At 41.7% G+C, this 20,438-nt stretch overlaps 1 protein-coding gene across 6 annotated transcripts in view; it reads right to left on the bottom strand.

Annotated features, from left to right (window-relative positions):
* Window positions 1-2,285: 2,285 nt before the first annotated feature.
* Window positions 2,286-20,438, bottom strand: part of inf2 (inverted formin 2) — a 32,969-nt gene continuing 14,816 nt past the window's right edge. For 2 of the 6 annotated variants that reach the window (XM_034195488.1, XM_034195487.1), the window contains 19 exons: window positions 19,082-19,197; window positions 18,711-18,870; window positions 18,026-18,059; window positions 17,306-17,447; window positions 16,504-16,636; window positions 15,215-15,895; window positions 14,403-14,548; window positions 14,263-14,324; window positions 14,083-14,185; window positions 13,557-13,642; window positions 13,385-13,485; window positions 11,898-11,968; window positions 11,712-11,819; window positions 11,547-11,617; window positions 11,338-11,458; window positions 9,174-9,338; window positions 8,861-8,963; window positions 8,622-8,774; window positions 4,018-4,894 (listed from right to left, as the gene is read on the bottom strand). In XM_034195488.1, the coding sequence (XP_034051379.1) occupies window positions 4,038-4,894; window positions 8,622-8,774; window positions 8,861-8,963; window positions 9,174-9,338; window positions 11,338-11,458; window positions 11,547-11,617; window positions 11,712-11,819; window positions 11,898-11,968; window positions 13,385-13,485; window positions 13,557-13,642; window positions 14,083-14,185; window positions 14,263-14,324; window positions 14,403-14,548; window positions 15,215-15,895; window positions 16,504-16,636; window positions 17,306-17,447; window positions 18,026-18,059; window positions 18,711-18,870; window positions 19,082-19,197 (3,413 nt within the window). In that variant the 3' untranslated portion in view covers window positions 4,018-4,037. Of the gene's footprint in view, window positions 2,714-3,851; window positions 3,906-4,017; window positions 4,895-8,621; window positions 8,775-8,860; window positions 8,964-9,173; window positions 9,339-11,337; window positions 11,459-11,546; window positions 11,618-11,711; window positions 11,820-11,897; window positions 11,969-13,384; window positions 13,486-13,556; window positions 13,643-14,082; window positions 14,186-14,262; window positions 14,325-14,402; window positions 14,549-15,214; window positions 15,896-16,503; window positions 16,637-17,305; window positions 17,448-18,021; window positions 18,060-18,710; window positions 18,871-19,081; window positions 19,198-20,438 lie in introns of those variants that run through there. The other 4 variants (XM_034195489.1, XM_034195490.1, XM_034195491.1 and 1 more) reach the window with 4 other exon arrangements.

Raw genomic sequence — 20,438 nt, forward strand, 5'->3', positions numbered from 1 at the left:
GGGGTCGTCTCACAAACTGTCTGCAGCCCTTGGACCCCAAAAGAACAATTTTACTCTCATCAGTCCACAAAAAGTCCTCCATTTCTCTTTAGGCCAGTTGATGTGTTCTTTGGCAAATTGTGACCTCTTCTGCACTCTACACGTCTTTTAACAGAGGGACTTTGCGGGGGATTCTTGCAAATAAATTAGCCTCACACAGGCGTCTTCTAACTGTCACAGCACTTACAGGTAACTCCAGACTGTCTTTGATCATCCTGGAGCTGATCAATGGGTGAGCCTTTGCCATTCTGGTTATTCTTCTATCCATTTTGATGGTTGTTTCCCATTTTCTTCCACACGTCTGTTTTTTTTTTTTTTTGTCCATTTTAAAGCATTGGAGCTCATTGTAGATGAACAGCCTATAATTTTTTGCACCTGTGTATAAGTTTTCCCCTCTCCAATCAACTTTTTAATCAAACTACACTGTTCTTCTGAACAATGTCTTGAACGTCCCATTTTCCTCAGGCTTTCAAAGAGAAAAGCATGTTCAACAGGTGCTGGCTTAATCCTTACATAGGGGACACCTGATTCACACCTGTTTGTTCCACAAAATTGACGAACTCACTGACTGAATGACACACTACTATTATTGTGAACACCCCCTTTTCTACTTTTTTAAACTAATAGCTCAATTTCATAGCCTTAAGAGTGTGCATATCATGAATGCTTGGTCTTGTTGGATTTGTGAGAATCTACTGGTACCTTGTTTCCCATGTAACAATAAGAAATATACTCAAAACCTGGATTAATCGTTTTAGTCACATAGCACTACTATTATTCTGAACACTACTGTAAATGAGAAAAAAAAACAAAACTCATGTGACACGATGAATGCTTAAATAGCAATAAAGATAAAAAATCTTTTAGAAGCTGCGTAGTCACTTCCTTTACCCCTTCAGTTACTGCTAAGAACGCTTTGGCCCTTGATGAGCCAGCACAATCTGATTGGATGTTTACATGGTTAGTATTACTACTACTGTCATTACCATGCCCGTATACAGAGGGGGTTCAGGGGGTTCAACCGAATCCCCCCCCCCCCCCCCCCCCCCCAAGAATTCTGATTTTTTTCTGCTGATGTTTTTCTGATCTGGATATCAACGTTATGTATTTTCTTTTCATTGATAATAAGCAACAAGCACTAACTGTTACACAGCTATTATCACACACCCTCAAGTTTCAATTTCCTCTGCCAGAGTAATCCCTTAAGTGATGAAAGGGGAAACTGCTAGATACACTTTTCCCATGGGGGTTGAGAATTTTGCTCCCTGGTCCCTATCCTCCTCTGATATCAAACAGATTAGTAGGCTTGTAAATACCCATGCAGACACATAATTACACTTGTCTGGTTGGTAAAAACATGTTTGTATGTATAAGCTGAGAAATAAAGGGAGCTTCTCACTTCCTGTTGCAAATACTGTAAAGGTGCAAATATTCACGTGGGATTTATTATGCGAATTTCGCGAGTTAAACAAGGTCGCCAAATTAAATACTGCTATTTTAATACATAACGTACATATACGTACATATTCATAATGTAAACGCAAATATTAATACCGCTAAATACGAGGTCTGTTAGAAAACTATCCGACCGTTTTATTTTTTGCAAAAACTATATGGATTTGAATCATGTGCGCTTGCATCAGCCAAGCTTGAACCTTCATGCGCGAGTTTTTTCACGCCTGTTGGTTGCGTCATTCGCAACTGACAAGCAGGTATAAAGTTTGCATTAATGTTATCTTGGTTCTTCCTGGGTGGTTCTTATGGCAACTGATCCAATCCCAAGCAAGGACTATTTGTATATAAAAATGTATTTCCTAAAATGATACATTTTGGGTTTCAAATGAAATTTATGTAGCTTTTTACCCCTCGAAATCCTCAAAAAGCTTCTGCTTCGGGGGGCTTTACCCCCCTGAACCCCCATGAGAGCATTGCCCCTTGACCCCACCAGGGGCCCTGCAGCCCACTGGACCCCCAACTCAAGGATTTGAATCCCCCCTTTCACATTCCTATATACGGCCCTGATTACTACTTTTACTGAAGTAAAAATAACTGGCAGAAGCCAAAACTGGTATCTGTATTAAAACTGAATCAGCTATAAAAAGGATGAGGTTTATTGTGTGTGCATACACACACACACACACACATATATATATATATATATATATATATATATATATAGTTTGTTATATTCCTAGTGGTCAAGGAGTCAAGATTCTGCCCAGTGTTTCAAAAGTAAAAGAAAAAAAAAAACTCAATAAATTCACTTTTATTAAAATATATTTAACATGAAAAGCTGCAATATATATTTTGTTAGATATATTAAAGCTAAACAATTGAAGCTTAAAGACAGCAGAATATTTTGCGCTAAATATCTTATTTCACATGTTGAAAAGCAAATAAAATCCATGACAAAATAAGCAGCATGTTACAGTTATACAAAATAGCAAAGCATATTTAACTTATTTCAACATGTCATAATTAAAGTCACAATTTAAGCAGAATTCATTTACATAAAGTGACAAGTTTCCATCAGTGCTGCAACAATCTGGGGGTTTTAAACAAAAGGTAACTTTTTTTTTTTTAAATCTGACAAAATAAAATAAAGCCGTAGTCCACTGATGTCTCCTGGATTAACATTTTCTTTTTCCTTTAGATTTCCTTTTTCTGGAGACACCTAAAAAAAATAAAGACAAATTAATGGAAATAACCATACAGCATTTACAGAAAATAGGCCAACAATTATATTTTATAAATTAAAAAAATATATATTTAATCAATTTCAAATCTATATTATTGTGCAACAAAACCAAATTTACACACAAGTTTACAATAAATTAAAAGCACACAGCTGTTAGTGGATTAAACATCCTAGATGCAGATTTTGGGGAAATGAACAGAAAAATATGGCAGCAGAGACAATGAAGTAACTCCACGATGATGTCAAAGCGCAGCTGTCTGACCACAGAGACACTGCTGTTAAAATTAGTTTTGATTAGGTTTAATGCACATTAGCATTGGGTCACACTAGAAATTGGCAAACTTAAATTTTCTTTCCTTTATTTCCAATTTAGTTAAACTAAATCAGGATGTCTTATTGACTTAGTCCTTCAGATGGCGCTAATCCCTACGCAACGAGTAGCTAAATTCACCCCACCAAAAGATTATGAATCCAGAACATTTGTTTTTTTTGTAAAAACTGGCTGTTAGCCATTTTCAGTGAGCACTGCTAAATTACCAAAGTACTGCTAAAGTAAAGCTAGCTACCACAAACGACTAGCTAGGCTAGGGGAGTCATTTTAGCAACTCTGCTACCTAGCTTAAATCACTAGCCTCGCAAATAAAAGGACTTGAAAATGTATTTGCAAGATCCAGTCTCATCTTAAAACTTACCACTTTCCCAAAAACCATTTTATTCTTTAGTCTACCAGGAAGACAAATTTGCATAACGGCCACATTTTAACACCTCCAGTTTCAAGGCAGTTTTTTCAGTTTTAAAAAAACATTACCAGTGACATTTGGATTGCTTGATTAAAAACTCCCTGAATTTTAATTCCTTTGAAAAATAACTGCCAAAATGTTAGTGTGACCACCCCCTTGCCTTCATCTCAAAACATATGGTAATTTGGCACCACCATGACAACTGCTTTGGCAAAGTTAGCGAAAGAAAACAGGTGTTACAAAGCTGGACAACAGACAAATGGATCTAGATCTCAGTTAGACCAACAGATGAGGCGTTATCGGGAACAGGCTTCGACGGCGGTCGTTTGGATGAAGTTTCTGCTTACAGTTGGACATCCCATCGATTGACCTACCTCACTGCAACGTGCAGCCTTTTTTATGTTTAGTTTGTCCTTTTCCACTGTTACCTTGTGTTTTAAACGGAAAACAGAACATTCAAACAAACTGACCATCGCATTGGGAAAAGAAAAAAAAAAATCCATTCATGTTCTCAAGTCTGAAAATCAAGTGAGACACTGAACCTGTACTCTGTACTTTAATTAAGGAAGACATTCAGCATATATTATGTAACTCATACATAGAATATAACATGCAATAAAAACAAACAAGGGTTTTCCTTTAAGATGCATCAGGAGACTAGCATTGCAAACATCTTTATTTAAATTAATGGACAAGTTACCTTGATTATGCTTCTTTTTGTTTCGCGTAAAGAGGCTCTGCCGTTTCTTTGGTTCGGGCTTTAGAAATGGAGGCATTGCTTCAGATATGGCTGGCAGGTCTTCTGCAGCATCACACTCCTGGATGCCCTCACTAAGCAGATCCTGGTTCTGTTTACAGTCTGAATATTTGTAACTCAGCTCATCTTGGTTGGAGCTTCTCGATGTTCTACAATCTTGCTCTTCTTGAGGCTCCTGTTTGTCAACAGTCAAACACCTTGTGTTACCATCTCTCACTATTTTGTCACCACCCTCTGTACCACCAGGGTCACTTTGGATTTCCTGGATTAACATCTCAGACACCATGGTCAAAGTTCCATCAATCACATCTTCCGCCAAACCAGAATCTGGCGACAAAGGTTGATTTTTGCTTCTGTCAGAGATACTTGTCTCAGATGCGTCAAATGCAAAGCCATTTGTGGGAGGACACTTTTTATGTTCAGCTTCCACCTGAGGCTGTGTTGCAGCTTGAAGACTGCTTGGTGACATTGTGGGGGCTCCTGGGGCTGTTTTGGGAAGTGCAGCTGCTTCGTGTTGCACTGGACTCTGTGCTGGAATCTCTTCTGGTTGGCGGAAGTAGCCGTTCACTTCGCCTCCATTGGCTTGCTGCCCTCCTGCTGAGGTGGCCAGTTCTAGTGCTGAGGCTCCATCTTCTTCGTCTACAGGCTTCACACTTGCCCCTGATTTGGAAAAGCATTGTAAAAATGCATGTAAGCATGGAGAAAAGGGTTTTACATGCAAGACTGAAACTGCAGGAACATGAGAAGGCTTTTAAACCTTTCACACCACATCAGCTGTTGAAATGTCAGACATTTCAAGAAAACACTTTACCTCCTCAATCATTCTTCAGGATACAAGAGAACTGGGCCCAAGGTTAACCCTACCCCTAACCCAAGCCGAGTTCTCCTGTTACAATTCTTAAGACCCTAACTTGAATGTACATACTCACCGATGGTCCAGGAACTGTAAGTCCATACTGTCTTATTGGTCAGATGCAAGCTCAGTGATACATTTCCTACCAGTCCAAAATTGCATCATGCAGGCTTTGTGATTAGGTCACAGCTTGGCAAACCTAAACATTAACCCCTTAGCAAGAGCAGGTCTAGCTTCAGGTTATGGGGCAGGGTGTGACTTGCTTGGATAAGCCAGAGGCATACCTTTACACGCAGGAATCCCAGATTGCCTTGGAATTGCCTGAGGAACCCTTCCAACTCCCCAACCAAAGCCCACCCCTGCCTGGATTGGAATGAGTCCAAAAGACACTCAAAATCAGAACCTGTCAGTTTCTCCTGACCAGTTCTGAAGGCCATAGCTGAAATGCTAAGGTAGAATTTGGGGGGTGTATTTATGAGTGTTTCTAGATATGTTTTCCTAAAACATCTTGGTGCAACAAATCAGTCAGTCAGTCATTTAACATTTGCAGAGAACACCTTGATGAATGTTGATGCAATTTTTCTTTGGTTACACCACAGTTAAGAATCCAGTTACAGCAGGAAGAAAAATTAATGCGTCTCATCAACAGGAAGCAGCACAAACAACAAAGACTAGTATATGTTGCATGAAAACAAACCAACTGAGGTGGGAAGGGGTCCTAATCTGGCAGGCAAATGCTGATCTGGTTTTGTGGTTTCTTCTGACACAACGTCTCTCAGAACAAAGGAACTTCAACATTTTTAGATAATATTTGTAATCACTAAAGAGAGACATCAATTTCATGTAAATCTAAACTTTCAATTCTCACATCACACTTTGTCAAGAATTTGAAATTTACAATTCCAGATATTTTGTACAATTCAAAATTAATACAACCCCAAATGAGAAAATGTTGGGATGGGGGACAACTTCAGGGCTATTAGTTAAAAATTAAAGATATTATTTCAAACATGTGATTGTAATCATGTGGTACAAATGCTGCATCCATAGAAGGCTGAGTTTTGAAGAGCAAAGGGCAGATTGTCTCTACTGCAAGTGTGAGAAAGTTACTGAAGTGTTCCTTAAAGACGAGAAGGGGTTTACATATTTCTCAGTCTTCAGTGCAGTGTCACTAAACCGTTCAAGCAAACTGAAGCAATTTCAGTGTGTAAAGTGCAAAAGCACAAGGAGAAAACCTGTAATCTTAGATCCCTCAGATGGCGCTGCATAAAGAACATTCATCAATAGCTGATATAACTATATGGGCAGGGGATAACATTGGGAAACCTTTGACAAGGACTGTTGTAATGTAATGAAGTAGAAATACTTCTTTACTGTACTTAAGTAGAAATTTGGCATATCTGTACTTTGTTATTTAAATTTCTGGCGACTTTCACTTTTAGGCTACTTCACTACATTTCCTCAAGAAATGTATACTTTTACTCCGATACATTTCCCTGAACCATCTTTGTTACTCATAATATAAAAGTAGAAGAAATTTGATCGAGCAATGCCTGTGTGCAGAGGTGAAAACAGCAGTGCGCCGTACCAGAAGAGATACAGCAGAGGGGTCCTCCCTTTACCGCTGCAGCACATGCCGTGTTTGACAAAAAAGTTTAAAAGATAAGTTGAATCTGAGCCCCCGCTGAGGAAGAGGAGACAGGAGGGTGAGAAGGGGGCCATCTGCACTTTGGATTCCAAACGCGTTCACACGCACTGATCAGACCTGCTGGAATTAACATGCACACTCAGACATTTAAGTACTGACAAAACTGGCCAGCGCGGCTATTTCATTTCAATTATTTTATTTGAAATTTTCCTGGAGTCGCGGTGCGTAAAAGCAGCACCACATTTTGGATTCGAGAGTGCAAAGAGCACTGCGTTTGGTTGCTTTGCAGTGTTTGGTGGTGATGACGCTTGCATTTTTTTCCCTTAAATTTGGCACAACTGTGTAGCTATAAGTGACTGTTCTGTTTCACAAGAGCCCGGCCGTTGTGTTTAACAGAAACGTGTGTGGATCTTCCAGGGAAAAGACTGTGGTCTTCAGAAAAAGAACAGCACTCATCCCCTCACCAACACCAACTGCTCCGCCAGAAGCGAATCCAGCCTTTTATAAGGGCTAAGGCCCCCTCCTAGTTTCTCCAGGCACCACACTGGCTTTCTTTTCGTGTCACAATTTCACTCTCCACCTGCTTTGGATTTTAGTTTTACTTAAAGTACATTTTATATGAGAAATTTACTTTTGATACTTAAGTACAATAAATTTCAGATACTTTAATACTTTTACTCAAGTAATATTTTTTAAAGGAGACCAACTTTTACCTAAGTAATTTTATGGTAAGATACTTGTATTTTCACTCAATTATCACTTTGAGGTACTTTACACAAGAGTGACTATAATATGGAGTTACATTCACAAATGCCACTTAAAACTTTACTGTTTAAAAAAAGCCTTATGTTAACCTTGTTCAGAAGTGGCATAGTCTACTCTGGTCTTAAAGGCATCTGGGTTGGGCCATTATAGAGTGAGAACTGAGGCCAGAAGTGTATTACAGAGAATTTTTTTTTTTTTTGGAAGCAACATATATTGTGGTCTGGACCAGAGACAAAAAGGACCATTTACACTGTTTTCATCAACAAGTCCAAAAGCCAGCGTCTGCCAGTGGCTTTAGTGAGGGTCATTTATACTTCTGTGAAGGCAGCATTAATGTAGAGAAGTACCTGAGGTTTGAGAGCAACATGTGCAACCTTCAAGAAGACATTTTTTCGAGGGACTTCCATGCATTTCTTTTTTAACAAGACAAGACATTCTGCACACATTATAAAAGGCATGGCTGCAGCAGAAGAGGCTATGGGCAATGGAATGGCCTGTCTGCAGTCCTGACCTGTGGGGAATTTTGAAATGAAAAATGCTACAAAGCCACCGTACTGTTGCACACCTTATGATGCATTTGCAGGAAGTGTTGTGGGACTGAACGGCAACGTTACAACATGGGAAATGTTTCAGCATCTTAACTTTTTGTGGAATGCGTTGCAGGCCTTAAAATGCGGGAATGGATGAATATTAAATAAAAAGGAAGCCAACCACACAAAACATGAATCATCTTAGGTTCATGCTGTCTGCAGTTAAATAGAAGTCAAAGTAAACCTAAGAATCACTGCAGGTTTTTATTCATATTTTCCATATCATCCCTACTTTTCCTGATGTGGGGTTGTCAGAAGATGCCCGTTTAAAAGTAAAGGTCTGCCGTTCGTCCCACTGAAATGTTTGCCTGCTTTCAGCTGTGGCGGAGGTATGTGCTGCGTTTTGATTGTATGTAGGTGTATTTTAAAAAAGGTATTAAGATCAGTACTGAGTCATGGTTCTGATTACACACTTGTTACTGTAACCATATGGTTCCTTCAAATGTAGTTCCTATTTTAGAGCTGATCTTCGTAGCTGTGGGTCAGTGGCGGAGCTAAAACGGCAGGTGAAGGCCACCGTCTCGTCCTTACCAGTCGGGCAGGAATCCCTACGCATTTCACTAGAGGGGAGGCTTTCCGTATCGCACCTTGGCCTGGTCTTCCTCAGGGTGAAACCTTTCCTGATGTCTGCCAGGAGGTGGTCAATGATGCAGTCGTCATTCTGCAGCAGAAAGCCTTTTTTAACTGCCAACAGAACAACAAGAGGATGTCTGAGAAGCATGCTCATGATTTTCAGTAAATTCAGAAGAAGCAGGGGAGTCGGCACTCACTTATTTTTCCATTCTCTCCCTTCTGTCTCTTGGACTCTTCCTCTGCCAGCTCCCGTTTCCTCTTCTCAGCTTTGGCTGCCAGTTCTTTTCTGCTTTTGTTTTCCTGTTATTGGAATAAAGACCATCTCAATTACTGCCAAGATTATAAAACACAGAACGATGTCTCTGGAGGTGTTTTCTTTGTACTGTAGATCATCTTCTGTTCCACATTTTTCTACTGCACATCGTTTCACACAGTGAGTGGGCAGAAGAACAGACGCCGACATTAGTAAGACGATTCAAGACTGGACAAAAACACTGATGTTTTCTTTACCTTCAGCGCTTTGATGAACTGATTTCGAAAAGTCTTGATGGTTCCAAAGAGTTCCTCCAGAGACAGCTGGTTGGGATCCTCACAGAAGTACAGCGCCAGTTCATTTTTCTTCTCGTTAATCTCAGAAAACCTATTGGTTAAAGTTCGGCATGAATCCAGACTTCCCTAAAACAACAACAAAAATAATAATCAGAATTTGGATTCTTGTACAATTAAAAGTTAAACATTTGTCTGTGCCCCTCTGTCCAGGTCCTTTGGTCAATTTTTGCCAAACTTGTGTGGATGAAGATCAACCCTGGAAGTGACCTTAAGGGGTTTGTTTTGGCAAACATCAAGGTCATGGGGTCAAAAGTATGATACATCTCTGATCTGCACCAAACATGGCTCACATGTACAGTAGTGTTCAGAATAATAGTAGTGCTATGTGACTGAAAAGATTAATCCAGGTTTTGAGTATATTTCTTACTGTTACATGGGAAAGAAGGTACCAGTAGATTCAGTAGCTTCTCACAAATCCAACAAGACCAAGCATTCATGATATGCACACTCTTAAGGCTATGAAATTGGGCTATTAGTTTAAAAAAAAAGTAGAAAAGGGGGTGTTCACAATAATAGTAGTGTGGCATTCAGTCAGTGAGTTCGTCAATTTTGTGGAACAAACAGGTGTGAAACAAGTGTCCCCTATTTTAGGATGAAGACAGCACCTGTTGAACATGCTTTTCTCTTTGAAAGCCTGAGGAAAATGGGATGCTCAAGACACTGTTCAGAAGAACAGTGTAGTTTGATTAAAAAGTTGACTGAAGAGGGGAAAACATACACAGGTGCAAAAAATTATAGATAGAAAAATATTATAGATAGATAGAAGATGCCTGTGTGAAGCTAATTTATTTGCAAGAATCCCCCGCAAAGTCCCTCTGTTAAATTAAAGACGTGCAGAAGAGGTTACAATTTGCCAAGGAACACATCAACTGGCCTAAAGAGAAATGGAGGAATATTTTGTGGACTGATGAGAGTAAAATTGTTCTTTTGGGTCCAAGGGACGCAGACAGTTTGGGAGACAACCCCCAAACTCTGAATTCAAGCCACAGTGAAGACAGTGAAGCATGGTGGTGCAAGCATCATGATATGGGCATGTTTCTCCTACTATGGTGTTGGGCCTATATATCGCATACCAGGTATCATGGATCAGTTTGGATATGTCAAAATACTTGAAGAGGTCATGTTGCCTTATGCTGAAGAGGACATGCCCTTGAAATGGGTGTTTCAACAAGACAATGACCCCAAGAACACTAGTAAACGAGCAAAATCTTGGTTCCAAACCAACAAAATTATTGCCTCACAGATGTGAAGAAATCATGAAAAACTGGTTATACAACTAAATACTAGTTTAGTGATTCACAGGATTGCTAAAAAAGCAGTTTGAACATAACAGTTTTGAGTTTGTAGTGTCAACAGCAGATGCTACTATTATTGTGAACACCCCCTTTTCTACTTTTTTTTTTTTACTAATAGCCCAATTTCATAGCCTTAAGAGTGTGCATATCATGAATGCTTGGTCTTGTTGGATTTGTGAGAATCTACTGGTACCTTGTTTCCCATGTAACAATAAGAAATATACTCAAAACCTGGATTAATCTTTTTAGTCACATAGCACTACTGTTATTCTGAACACTACTGTAGGTGAGGTCAAACGTGCCAAACACGTCCTTGGGCCAGTTTTCACCCAGTGCAACGTGTGGATTCAGAGGTCACCTCGAGAACAACTCAAAGCAGTTGCTTCCTGACAAAGGTCAAGCTCACTGAGGTCAAGGAGTTGGTTTTAGAAACCAGCACATGGAGGTGGATGCTGGATTTGTCTGGCTGAAGTCAATCATTCCAGTGAAGGTCAACGTCAGAGGGGTCAAAGGTAATTTTCAGCAGGCAATGAATTGTGTTCAGAAAATTCTATTGTGCGTCCATATTCATGCAATCCGTCTCTCATAAGCCCCGAGCCCCTTCACGGGTACTACCGCTTCATTTTGAGTGGTCAAGGTGCAGGTCAAAGGTGAACGTATCTGAAAAGCTTTGTTTGCATGTCATATATGCTTAATAGTGAAGCTTCTTGGTGCATGCAGTGCAGAATGATATTTTTCTGGCTGAATCTGGAGCTAAAGCCTCGTCTTACCTCGAGGATCTTGGCATACTGCTCTTTGACCTCTTCTGTAGAGTTCGAGATTTTTTTCCGAGTCTCATTCAGTCGCTTCAGCAAGTCGTTGGTTTCTGACTGGATAGAATCCAGGTTCACTCTGAGGACAGATTAGAAAAGTCTTCAGACAAAAACACCACTTACACATCCAGAGTAAAGAACAGGCAGCTGATCCAACAGTTTGATACCCTGCTGCTTTCTCACAGATCTCGATGTCATCTGGCAGAGCCAACAGCTCCGGATGAGTCGCCTCCGCTTCCTTTGGAATCACAGGACCACAGTTAAAGCTTCATGTCTGAATCCCAGAAGGCAATAAAAGAATAAGAACTTCAGGTAGCTGTGAGTTCGCACACCTCAAGGATGTGATGAAGCAAAGTGATGCGACTCTTGTTGGCTTTGGTCTCGGTCAGCTTGAGCAGAGAACTCATCTTGAAGCCCTCTGCGTTCCCCGTGTGACTTCCCTGGAAGTGGAACATCTGTTAAAAATCCAAACTCTAAACGTCAGCATGCAGAAGACAAAAACAAGAAGAAATTCTTACGTAGTTGAGAAAGTTCCCGACGTCGAGGATGAGCTTGCAGAAGCTGGGCATGAGGGCGCTTCTTCTGAGAGCTGAGAGCATTAGAACCAAGTGAGATCATTTACACACTGAAAAAAAAAAAACTCTGGATTTACACTCAAATGAATGAACAAAGCTTTATGAAGACGGGTGACCTGGAATAAAAATATTGAGGCAGCCTGTGAACCCAATGAGACAGTAGGTGGCGATATGTCACTCCTATGAGGACTGCAGAACTAGACAGCTACGCTGTGGGTGTGGCTAAACAATCCATCCTGATGGAAGAGGTCTTAGACACATTTGTGGATAAATTTCTGGACCATAAAAACAGCACAGCACCCTCTGCTGGAACGTTTTAAGGTTTGTGGGTGAGTCTCCACCTTCAGACGGTACACTGCTTTTCATTGGAAAAAGATTCAGACTCTTTGAAACCACAAAGATGAATGTAAACATCTCTCAGTTATGACACTTTGGTGTCGAGAATGTTTGTCTACATTTAAGTTGAAAGTGTGAAAGATCAGATCACATCAGCCTCTGGGAGACTTCATGATCACGTGTAGACCAGAGGTCACAACCCCGCTGCTGGAGAGCACCTGACCTCAGCTCCGCCCACTGGTGATTGGCTGAGCATCAGGTGTGGACTTCACCAGCTCTGGTTACAGTAGGTAGACCCGGGGGGGAAAAAAAAGAAAAGAAAAAAAAAGAAGCAGGGCAGGTGACCCCCAGCAGCAGGGTTGTGACCTCTGGCTTGGACCTGGAAACAAGTTAATTAACACATAAATGACTAAAAATAACAAACTGACAAAGTAAATTGGTGTTTGGCAGCAAAAATAAAAACTAAAGAAGGTCCGCTGACACTTTCTACCCTCTCTGATGATCTACACAGGACATTATGTGATGCAGAAGAGCTTGAAGAAAAGAAGTCCTATAAAAAGGCCCTGATGCCCAGTAGCCCATCCCCATAAGCTCGTGACTCCACAGAGTAATCAGGCGAGCATTTGATGAGCTGAAAAGGACATGTTGTGGAATGAACTAGAATTTGGGAACAGTCAGTGCACTCATTTCCAAAACGGAAGGTTGCTGGTTCAAGACCACCCGTGCCCAGTCTCCACGTAATGTAAAGTTGGAAAAGCATCTGGCACAGAACTTGTGCCAAATCAACATGGTGGCACCATGAGTGAAGAACTCAACACTATGCAGCAAAAGAATTTGGGCGGACTACATGTGGAAACAAGTCTGTGCAACACCGACCCACAATGCCCCACATGTAGTGTTTTATTTTTAAATTCCCAGAATACAGCCGTTATCTGAGAGCAGCTGCTCTTCCTCCAAGTCCGGCCGTCTGACTTCCTGTTCCAACACGTTTCAGGATTAAGAGGCAAAATGTCTGACTGGATGCAGCATTTTAGAGGGGAATAAATGAATGAAGTAAGTTTGCCAATAAGCAAAGCTGTTTGTGATGGACGTACACTGGCAGGCCTCCTCCACCAGCTTGACTTTAGGTTTGAGCATTTCCAGCACAGACGCAGTCTCCTCACACAGCAACATGCACTCGATCCTCAGCTGGTACCTGCAGAGGAAAAGCACAAAGTGACGAGCGCGCAGAGGCAACGGCACACAGCGGGCAGAGGCGGCAGTTACCATGGCACAGTCAGGAGGCAGAGGTAGAATCTGTCAACATTAGCCAGCTTCTCCTTTTCTCCTTGGTAAGATTTCAGATTCTCAACCTGCACGAAGGAGCAGGAAAACGTGATTCTTCTGTTTGGTGAGAAAACGCTCTCAGACAGCGACCAGCCGTATTAAACCCAAATCACACGTTCACACAGACACCAAGTCATGTTTCTTTGCAAAGTGTTTGTGACAGAAATAAGAGCGATTAGTGCAAACTTCCACCAACGCTGACCAAAGCTCACGTTTGTGCCTCGACTATGAAAACAGCCTCCTCCTCCTCATCACTTTTTCAGTGGATGAAAGTTCACTTGTACATCACAAAGAACACAGTTTAATCGATCGCTAAGAGAGTGCGATGCCAGCCCCTCTTTATCACCCCCCATTGGCTGGTTTCAGGACTTTTAAAATTCTGAAGAACATCTCAGGATGAAGTGGACCTGAATACGATCAAAACTGATTGTTTTTGGTCACAAGCAACAAAACGTGTCAAACAAACCTCATGTTTTTCTGGTAGGAGCTTTAAAAGTTGTTTTAGCACCTCCACGTCAAAGCGGGTGGTGTCGCCACTCTGAATCATACCCACAAAGTCCTCATTAGTGCTGGAAAGACAAAATAACCCAAAGTCAGCGAGGCTATAGACCAAAACGCCAAATCGATGCATCAACGAACGTCTCACCATTTGAACTGCTTCAGGAAAATGTTCAGATTCAGGTTTTTCTTGGGATCGATGAATGTAATCTGTAGCAGAGAAAAGAAGGAAATCTGTTCACGTTCATCGTCAGGAGAGTGGATTCAGCAAGCGTCAACCTCACAAACCTCTTTTGGCTCCTTCTTGACAGGCACGGCGGCCTCTTTGTCTTTGTGTTCCGTCACCGGGAGACAGAACAGTTCCTCGATGCTGCTGTAGTTTGGCTCCTGAGCAGGAGGTTCTTTGTGAACGGAGGCCCACATGGATGAATCATCTATCAGAAACCCAACAAACTCAGACTTCAGCTTCAATCCAGATTCTAACAGTAGAATCCGTAAGAATCAAAAATGCTCATATTTGTGTCCAGGGTCTTTAAAAATCCCAGAAAGACTCCAACTACAAACTAAATTTAAGCTAAACGCGACTTGGTTTAGATGCAACATCATAAAAGCCTGAGCTCATATCCTCCTCACGCCCATGAGGTCAGTGGAACACACTGATGGCTGCAGCGCCTCCCTGTGGAGAGGGAGCATGGTGGGAACCAACTCCTTCCATTTAAACAACAAGCCCCAAAAGACCAACAACATACACACAACAGGATTTTTCAGAGACCGAACAGTTTTTGTTTAGAAGCATCAGCTCTGCACCTGAAAGCATTTTAGACTACAGATGGCAGTTTCAATACCAAAGATCAATCTGCCAAACACGGTCAACACGGTGTTCATGACTGTAAATCAAGCAGATGATCACATGATGAGGTGTACTTGGAAATTATTGGTTAATGGCTCCAGTAAAAGCTTCGTCCAGTCGACTGTGTACCAACATCAAGACTAAAAGGTCACAGCAGGTGTTCTGAAAACAGGTCTGCAGTGATTAAAGTCAGTTTAACATCTTCAAGCAAACGGCGTGACTAACGTCTAAAGAATTTTTCTGTACTCACCAGTAACCTTACGTAGTTTCTGCCAGTTCAGCTTCTTCATCCTCAGGGTGGGACGGCGGTTTGCTTTTTTAGGTGGACTACACCCAAGAGACTGGCCGCTCTGAGCCACTATCATGCCAGGAGGTGGAGGAGGAGGTGATTTACCAGGTAAAGCAGGAGGTGGAGGAAGTCCAGTGCTGGTCATTGGTAATGGGGGTGGGGGAGGAATGCCTGGACCACAGGCTGGTGGTGGCGGTATTCCAGGTAATGGTGGAGGTGGTGGGGGTCCACCGAATCCTCCGGGTAATGGTGGAGGCGGAGGTGGCGGGGGTCCACCAAATCCTCCGGGTAATGGTGGAGGCGGAGGTGGCGGGGGTCCACCAAATCCTCCGGGTAATGGTGGAGGCGGAGGTGGCGGGGGTCCACCAAATCCTCCGGGTAATGGTGGAGGCGGAGGTGGCGGTGGACACTGACTGAAAAGTTGGGGCCTGGAGCCACATGGCAGTGGAGGAGGAGGTGGTGGTAGAACAGACTGGGGTATTTGGGAGGCCACAGAGCTTTTCTCCATCCCGTCCAGATCAGTCAGATCCGTTTGAATAGCTTTGTCCACTTTGACAGTCAGCCCATCCACACTGTCTGCACAGATCTTTCCTCTGGAAAACAGGAGGCGCTGCATGACCTTCTCACTGGACTCCATCTGGGCTGGGGCACAAGTCAAACAGACACACAGCAACCACATTTTAAACTAGAGCTCAGTTCATCAAATCCCAGAGACTGACGTGCAGATCTGATAGTTCAGCAGAGTTTTAGCACACTAAAAGAGGACAGCCCTGGATAAGTGCTCAGTCTGAGATGCTTTGGTGCTTTAGGTCAATAAGGGGTTAAGTGTTCCAAAAAACACAAACTTTACGATACTGAAAAGCTGAACATGCATTTTCAGCCAAAATGATGCGTCTCAGTCAAGCGACTGCTGCTGAAGCACCCTGAGCAACATCTATGCTTTTGTGACCCGAGCTCTCTCTCTCTCTGGTCCTTTGGCCCGTTTCCAGCAAATGTACAACGGCCCACTATATACTACTGTTGGTTGTTATCCCGTCACCGAACAATAAAACCTGTTCAAACTGCCCTTCATTGTTGTTCTCTGCACTGGGGTCCTTACCTCAATCCACTAGACCAGTAACCACTTCTCTCTGTCAGTCCTTTAATCTACAGCCACAAACATGACTACAGAACGGCCCATTAGCCCCTTCTTGATGTTGATATAACAAACGAGGACTGACAGTTCTGGCGTAACAAGCACACAGACTCACAGTTCTCAGCTAGCAGAACAGCTCTGTTAGCGATGGTGTCCAGTGCCAGCCAGATATCTGAGCGGCCTGGTCCCAGAACCAACAGGGTCTGCAGGATGGACAGCAGCTGGAGAGACGCTGGAGAACTGCTCACCTGGACAAGGACAAAACCACAACATTTATCATGGCTAAAGCAGATTAGCACAGCAAGACTACACCTGCTGCCTAGCAACCTCAGAATATTCTGGTGCAGGACTAGGAAAAGTGTTAGATCTGAATTTCTCTGAAATGCAGAATGTCTGGATCTTTGACCATCTGGACCCTGGATTTGCACTGTAGTAGAATGTTCAAGGTCTAAGTCCAACGTGATCACTGGTTTCATGAGGGGTTTAGGGTGCTGAATTTCCCAGTGTTCCAGAAGGAAGTGGACCCAGTGGAAGTAAAGAAAGGCAGGAAGACAGATTTACTTCTTTTCATTTTAATGATGGGGGGGCAGAGGGACATTAATGATTCAAGATCAGTGAAAATCTGTGCAGGTAAACATTGTTTAATTTTTTATGCAGAATCAAAATCTTACTGAGTGGTAACCTATAAATGAAGTGTGCAAAATGTTCTTTTTGGCCCTTTTGGGGGCCTATAGAAGGATTCAAGGACAACAACATTTAAGCAAAATGAGAGAAACAGTTCTTGAACAGATTGGTCAGAAAATCGTCATACCGATGCAGTTAATGCTACAGAATTTGGTCCACAAACATGTATAATTCAGTTTATCAATGTCTGACATCAGAAGCTTCCCCTGATTTTACGCTAAGAGAGTCGTCACCTTGTTGAAGAGAGCAGTGAAGACCTCCAGGTGGTTACTCATGTCAACGCCGCCGTAGAGTCGCAGCAGCTCCTCCTCATCTTCAGCCATGGCATCTTCAAACGCTTCACACTGAATGATCAGATCTTCATCCTCCTGCTCCCTGCACACGTAAACACACACACACTTCAGCCATTTATCAAAAAGCATTTCCAGTTTAAAACAGAACTGAGATGATCTGCATGTTTCAGGCAGTACACAAACGTGTTATTCTGGAACTGTACCTGGACAGTATCGGAATTCTGCAGAGGTGCAAAAAGCAGTGGTCGAGAAGTGGAAGTGTTGTTCAGATTTCCTACACTTAAAAGTTTATGAAACACTAAACCCTAAGTTGAGATAAATCTACATGGTAGCCGTCAGGTTTAGAGTCTCATTTTGACACTAGATGTGCGAGACACTTTTCCAAAGGTGGCAGCCAATTTCAGAAGTAAAAAAAAAAAGGTCAGTTTGTCCCAGTTTGCAAACTGTGTGAAACATGTTCATCAGGATGTTTCAGTATGTTATCTGTGAAACAAGTAACTTCATGCAGACTTTAATATTCCAGTCAAAAATTAAGAAATAAATAAGATAACCCATAACCCAGAGTTATTATTTGTAGTCATCCTTCACACTGATCCATGTCAATAATCTATTACCCAAATATGGTTTAAAACAAACATGAGTCAGAGAAGAAAAACTCACCTTAATTTAGGAAGCACATCAAGTAACTGCAGCCCTGCAAGAGAAGATTAAAAACATTTATTTTAATAGTTTTTAAGAAGGTTCAAGTTTTCAGAGCCTCCTAAGTTAACTTTGAGAGTGAAAGTCACAGGTGAGTACAATCACAGCAGCAGCGACCAATCACAGCGCTGATGTATGGCAGGTGTCATTTTCAACAAGCTTCAGTTCCAACAGATCAGTGGAGCTTCTGTGGAAAGCCTCAGATCACCAAAGGTTGTGGGTTTGATTTCTGTGAGGGGTTTGATCCCTTCCTGAGTCAACAATCCAGAGCTTCATCGCTCTTTATTTATTTATTTATTTTAGTTAAAGAGCTTTAAAAAGTAAGAGCCAGATGTTTGACACAGGGTTCACATTTGTGAAACATGTGTCACATGGTCATCTTTCAGCTGCAGTACACGACTCAGACACTAGGTTGTGCACTAATGCCAAAATTTTCTTTTGGTGACAAATGTAACTTACTGTTTCAAGTGATTTGAAACTGGTTCAACATTTAATTTGTTTAATTAATTTAATTTTGCTGCTAATCCTGGTCCGGGTTTTATGTCCCCCCTCCTCTCCTCCCAAAACAGAGAAAATCATTAGACTAAAAATATAATTATCATCTTACTGGCTGATTATCAGACATGGTCAATATAGGGAAGCTTACCAATAAACTCCTTTCTCATCTTATCTCTCTGCCGGAGGTCGTTTGTCCCAAAGATGACGGCATTGATGACGCTGAGCAGTGTGACCATGTACGGGACATTATCGGTGGTCTGCAGCTCGTTCATGATCACGCTGAAGCGATACTGCTGCAACTTTACACCCTGAAGGGAAATATCATTTATTTTAATTAAAAAGTCAGCATCACTAACACTGAATTTAAACATGCACCCCTCCACTAGAGGGCAGTGTTGAACAGTGCTTCAGTAACTTCACAGTACAGCTGGTTATGCCCGTCATTCCCCATTTCTCCACTTAGTTAATTTTGCTTTAAATTTGTATGCTTCTCATACTTGTCCGAGCAGGCCTACTTGCCTTGTAGTGATCAAGGGCGTCCAGGGAGAGCCGATGACCATCTGCAGAGAACATGCTGAGGGCCGCCAGCAGCTCAAACACCTGCTTCTTCACCATGGTGTTGGATGTGTCCAGCGCTGTGGAGCATCAGGAATAAATGTCATTACCGCCGTCAACTCACACAGGATACTGTGAGTCCACAACCTGAACTTTGCCCTCTAAAGATGCAGATAAAAAACCTTAAAGGAGGTGAAATCCAATATTCAGTGTGTCACAACAGTTCTGAAGCAACCCTTAAAGGACAACATGAAGTGTGAATTGTGGCTGACAGAAACCACACATGATAATGTGAAAAGAAAGACGCTTTTGTTCCACTCTGTCTTCTGTGGCCATTTTTTTTTTTCTGTAACAATTTTATAGAATAGTTTGGGCTTTTGTGTGTGTTGGCATTCTGTTCTGTGACTGTAACGACAGTATTTTGAAGCATTTTTAAAACTTATTTCAAGCCCTGTTATCTTGTGTTGAAATTTCTTGTACAATGCCAAAAATGGCCTTCTCAGCTGCCGTAGCTGCAATACTTTTGCAAAACACAATTGGGCAGGTTATCCTTACAAAACATTTTTAGTAAAATATATGAAAAGTAATGCACAAAAATTAATTTGTGATTAAAAAAAAATGTGGTAATCGCTTTTACTGTGTTGGACGTTTTTTGGGATTGTGCACAAAATATCGTGTTTAACTTTTCATATTTGATATGAACTGCTTTGTGTGTGGCATTTCAGTTTAAACAAGTATTTTGTTCCTTTCTGTTGGAGCTGAAGGCAGCCCCGTCTTCCACAATGTCCTTGTTATGTTCTTGATTCACAGCTAATTAGCTCAGCCAGGTGAGTTAATCCAATCAAGAGCTGGTAGACACCAGTTTCAGCCAATCAGCTCTGAGCAGAAGTTGAAGAGATTTTGTGAAGCACTTGGCTCAGAGTGGTCATTTTTTTACCCCCATGTATTTTTGTCAGTCTACACAGATAGTTTAAGAAAAAAACTCAACCTACACATTGGCCAATGAGTCACTTCTTCCTGAAAATCTCTGCAAGCTGGAATCCTGTAATTTTCCATGAACTGATGATGTTTTCACCAGTTACGCAGTAAGTGAGAGACAAATGGAACTTCATGTCCTCACGTTTGAAGGCCTGATTTCCACTGAACTGACTAAGTGAAATACCTTGAAGCAAATATTTCAAAATTACCTGAAACATCTGGACCACTGTCTCACAAGCAGATTATCTGAGACGTAATGAGTCTAAATTTACGCCCACAAATGAACTGCTCGATCCACATTTACATCATGAGGTCTGGCAGACAGCAGTGAGGGAAATCAATA

This window comes from Thalassophryne amazonica, chromosome 19, assembly GCF_902500255.1.
Source record: "Thalassophryne amazonica chromosome 19, fThaAma1.1, whole genome shotgun sequence".
Taxonomy (NCBI): Eukaryota; Metazoa; Chordata; class Actinopteri; order Batrachoidiformes; family Batrachoididae; genus Thalassophryne; species Thalassophryne amazonica.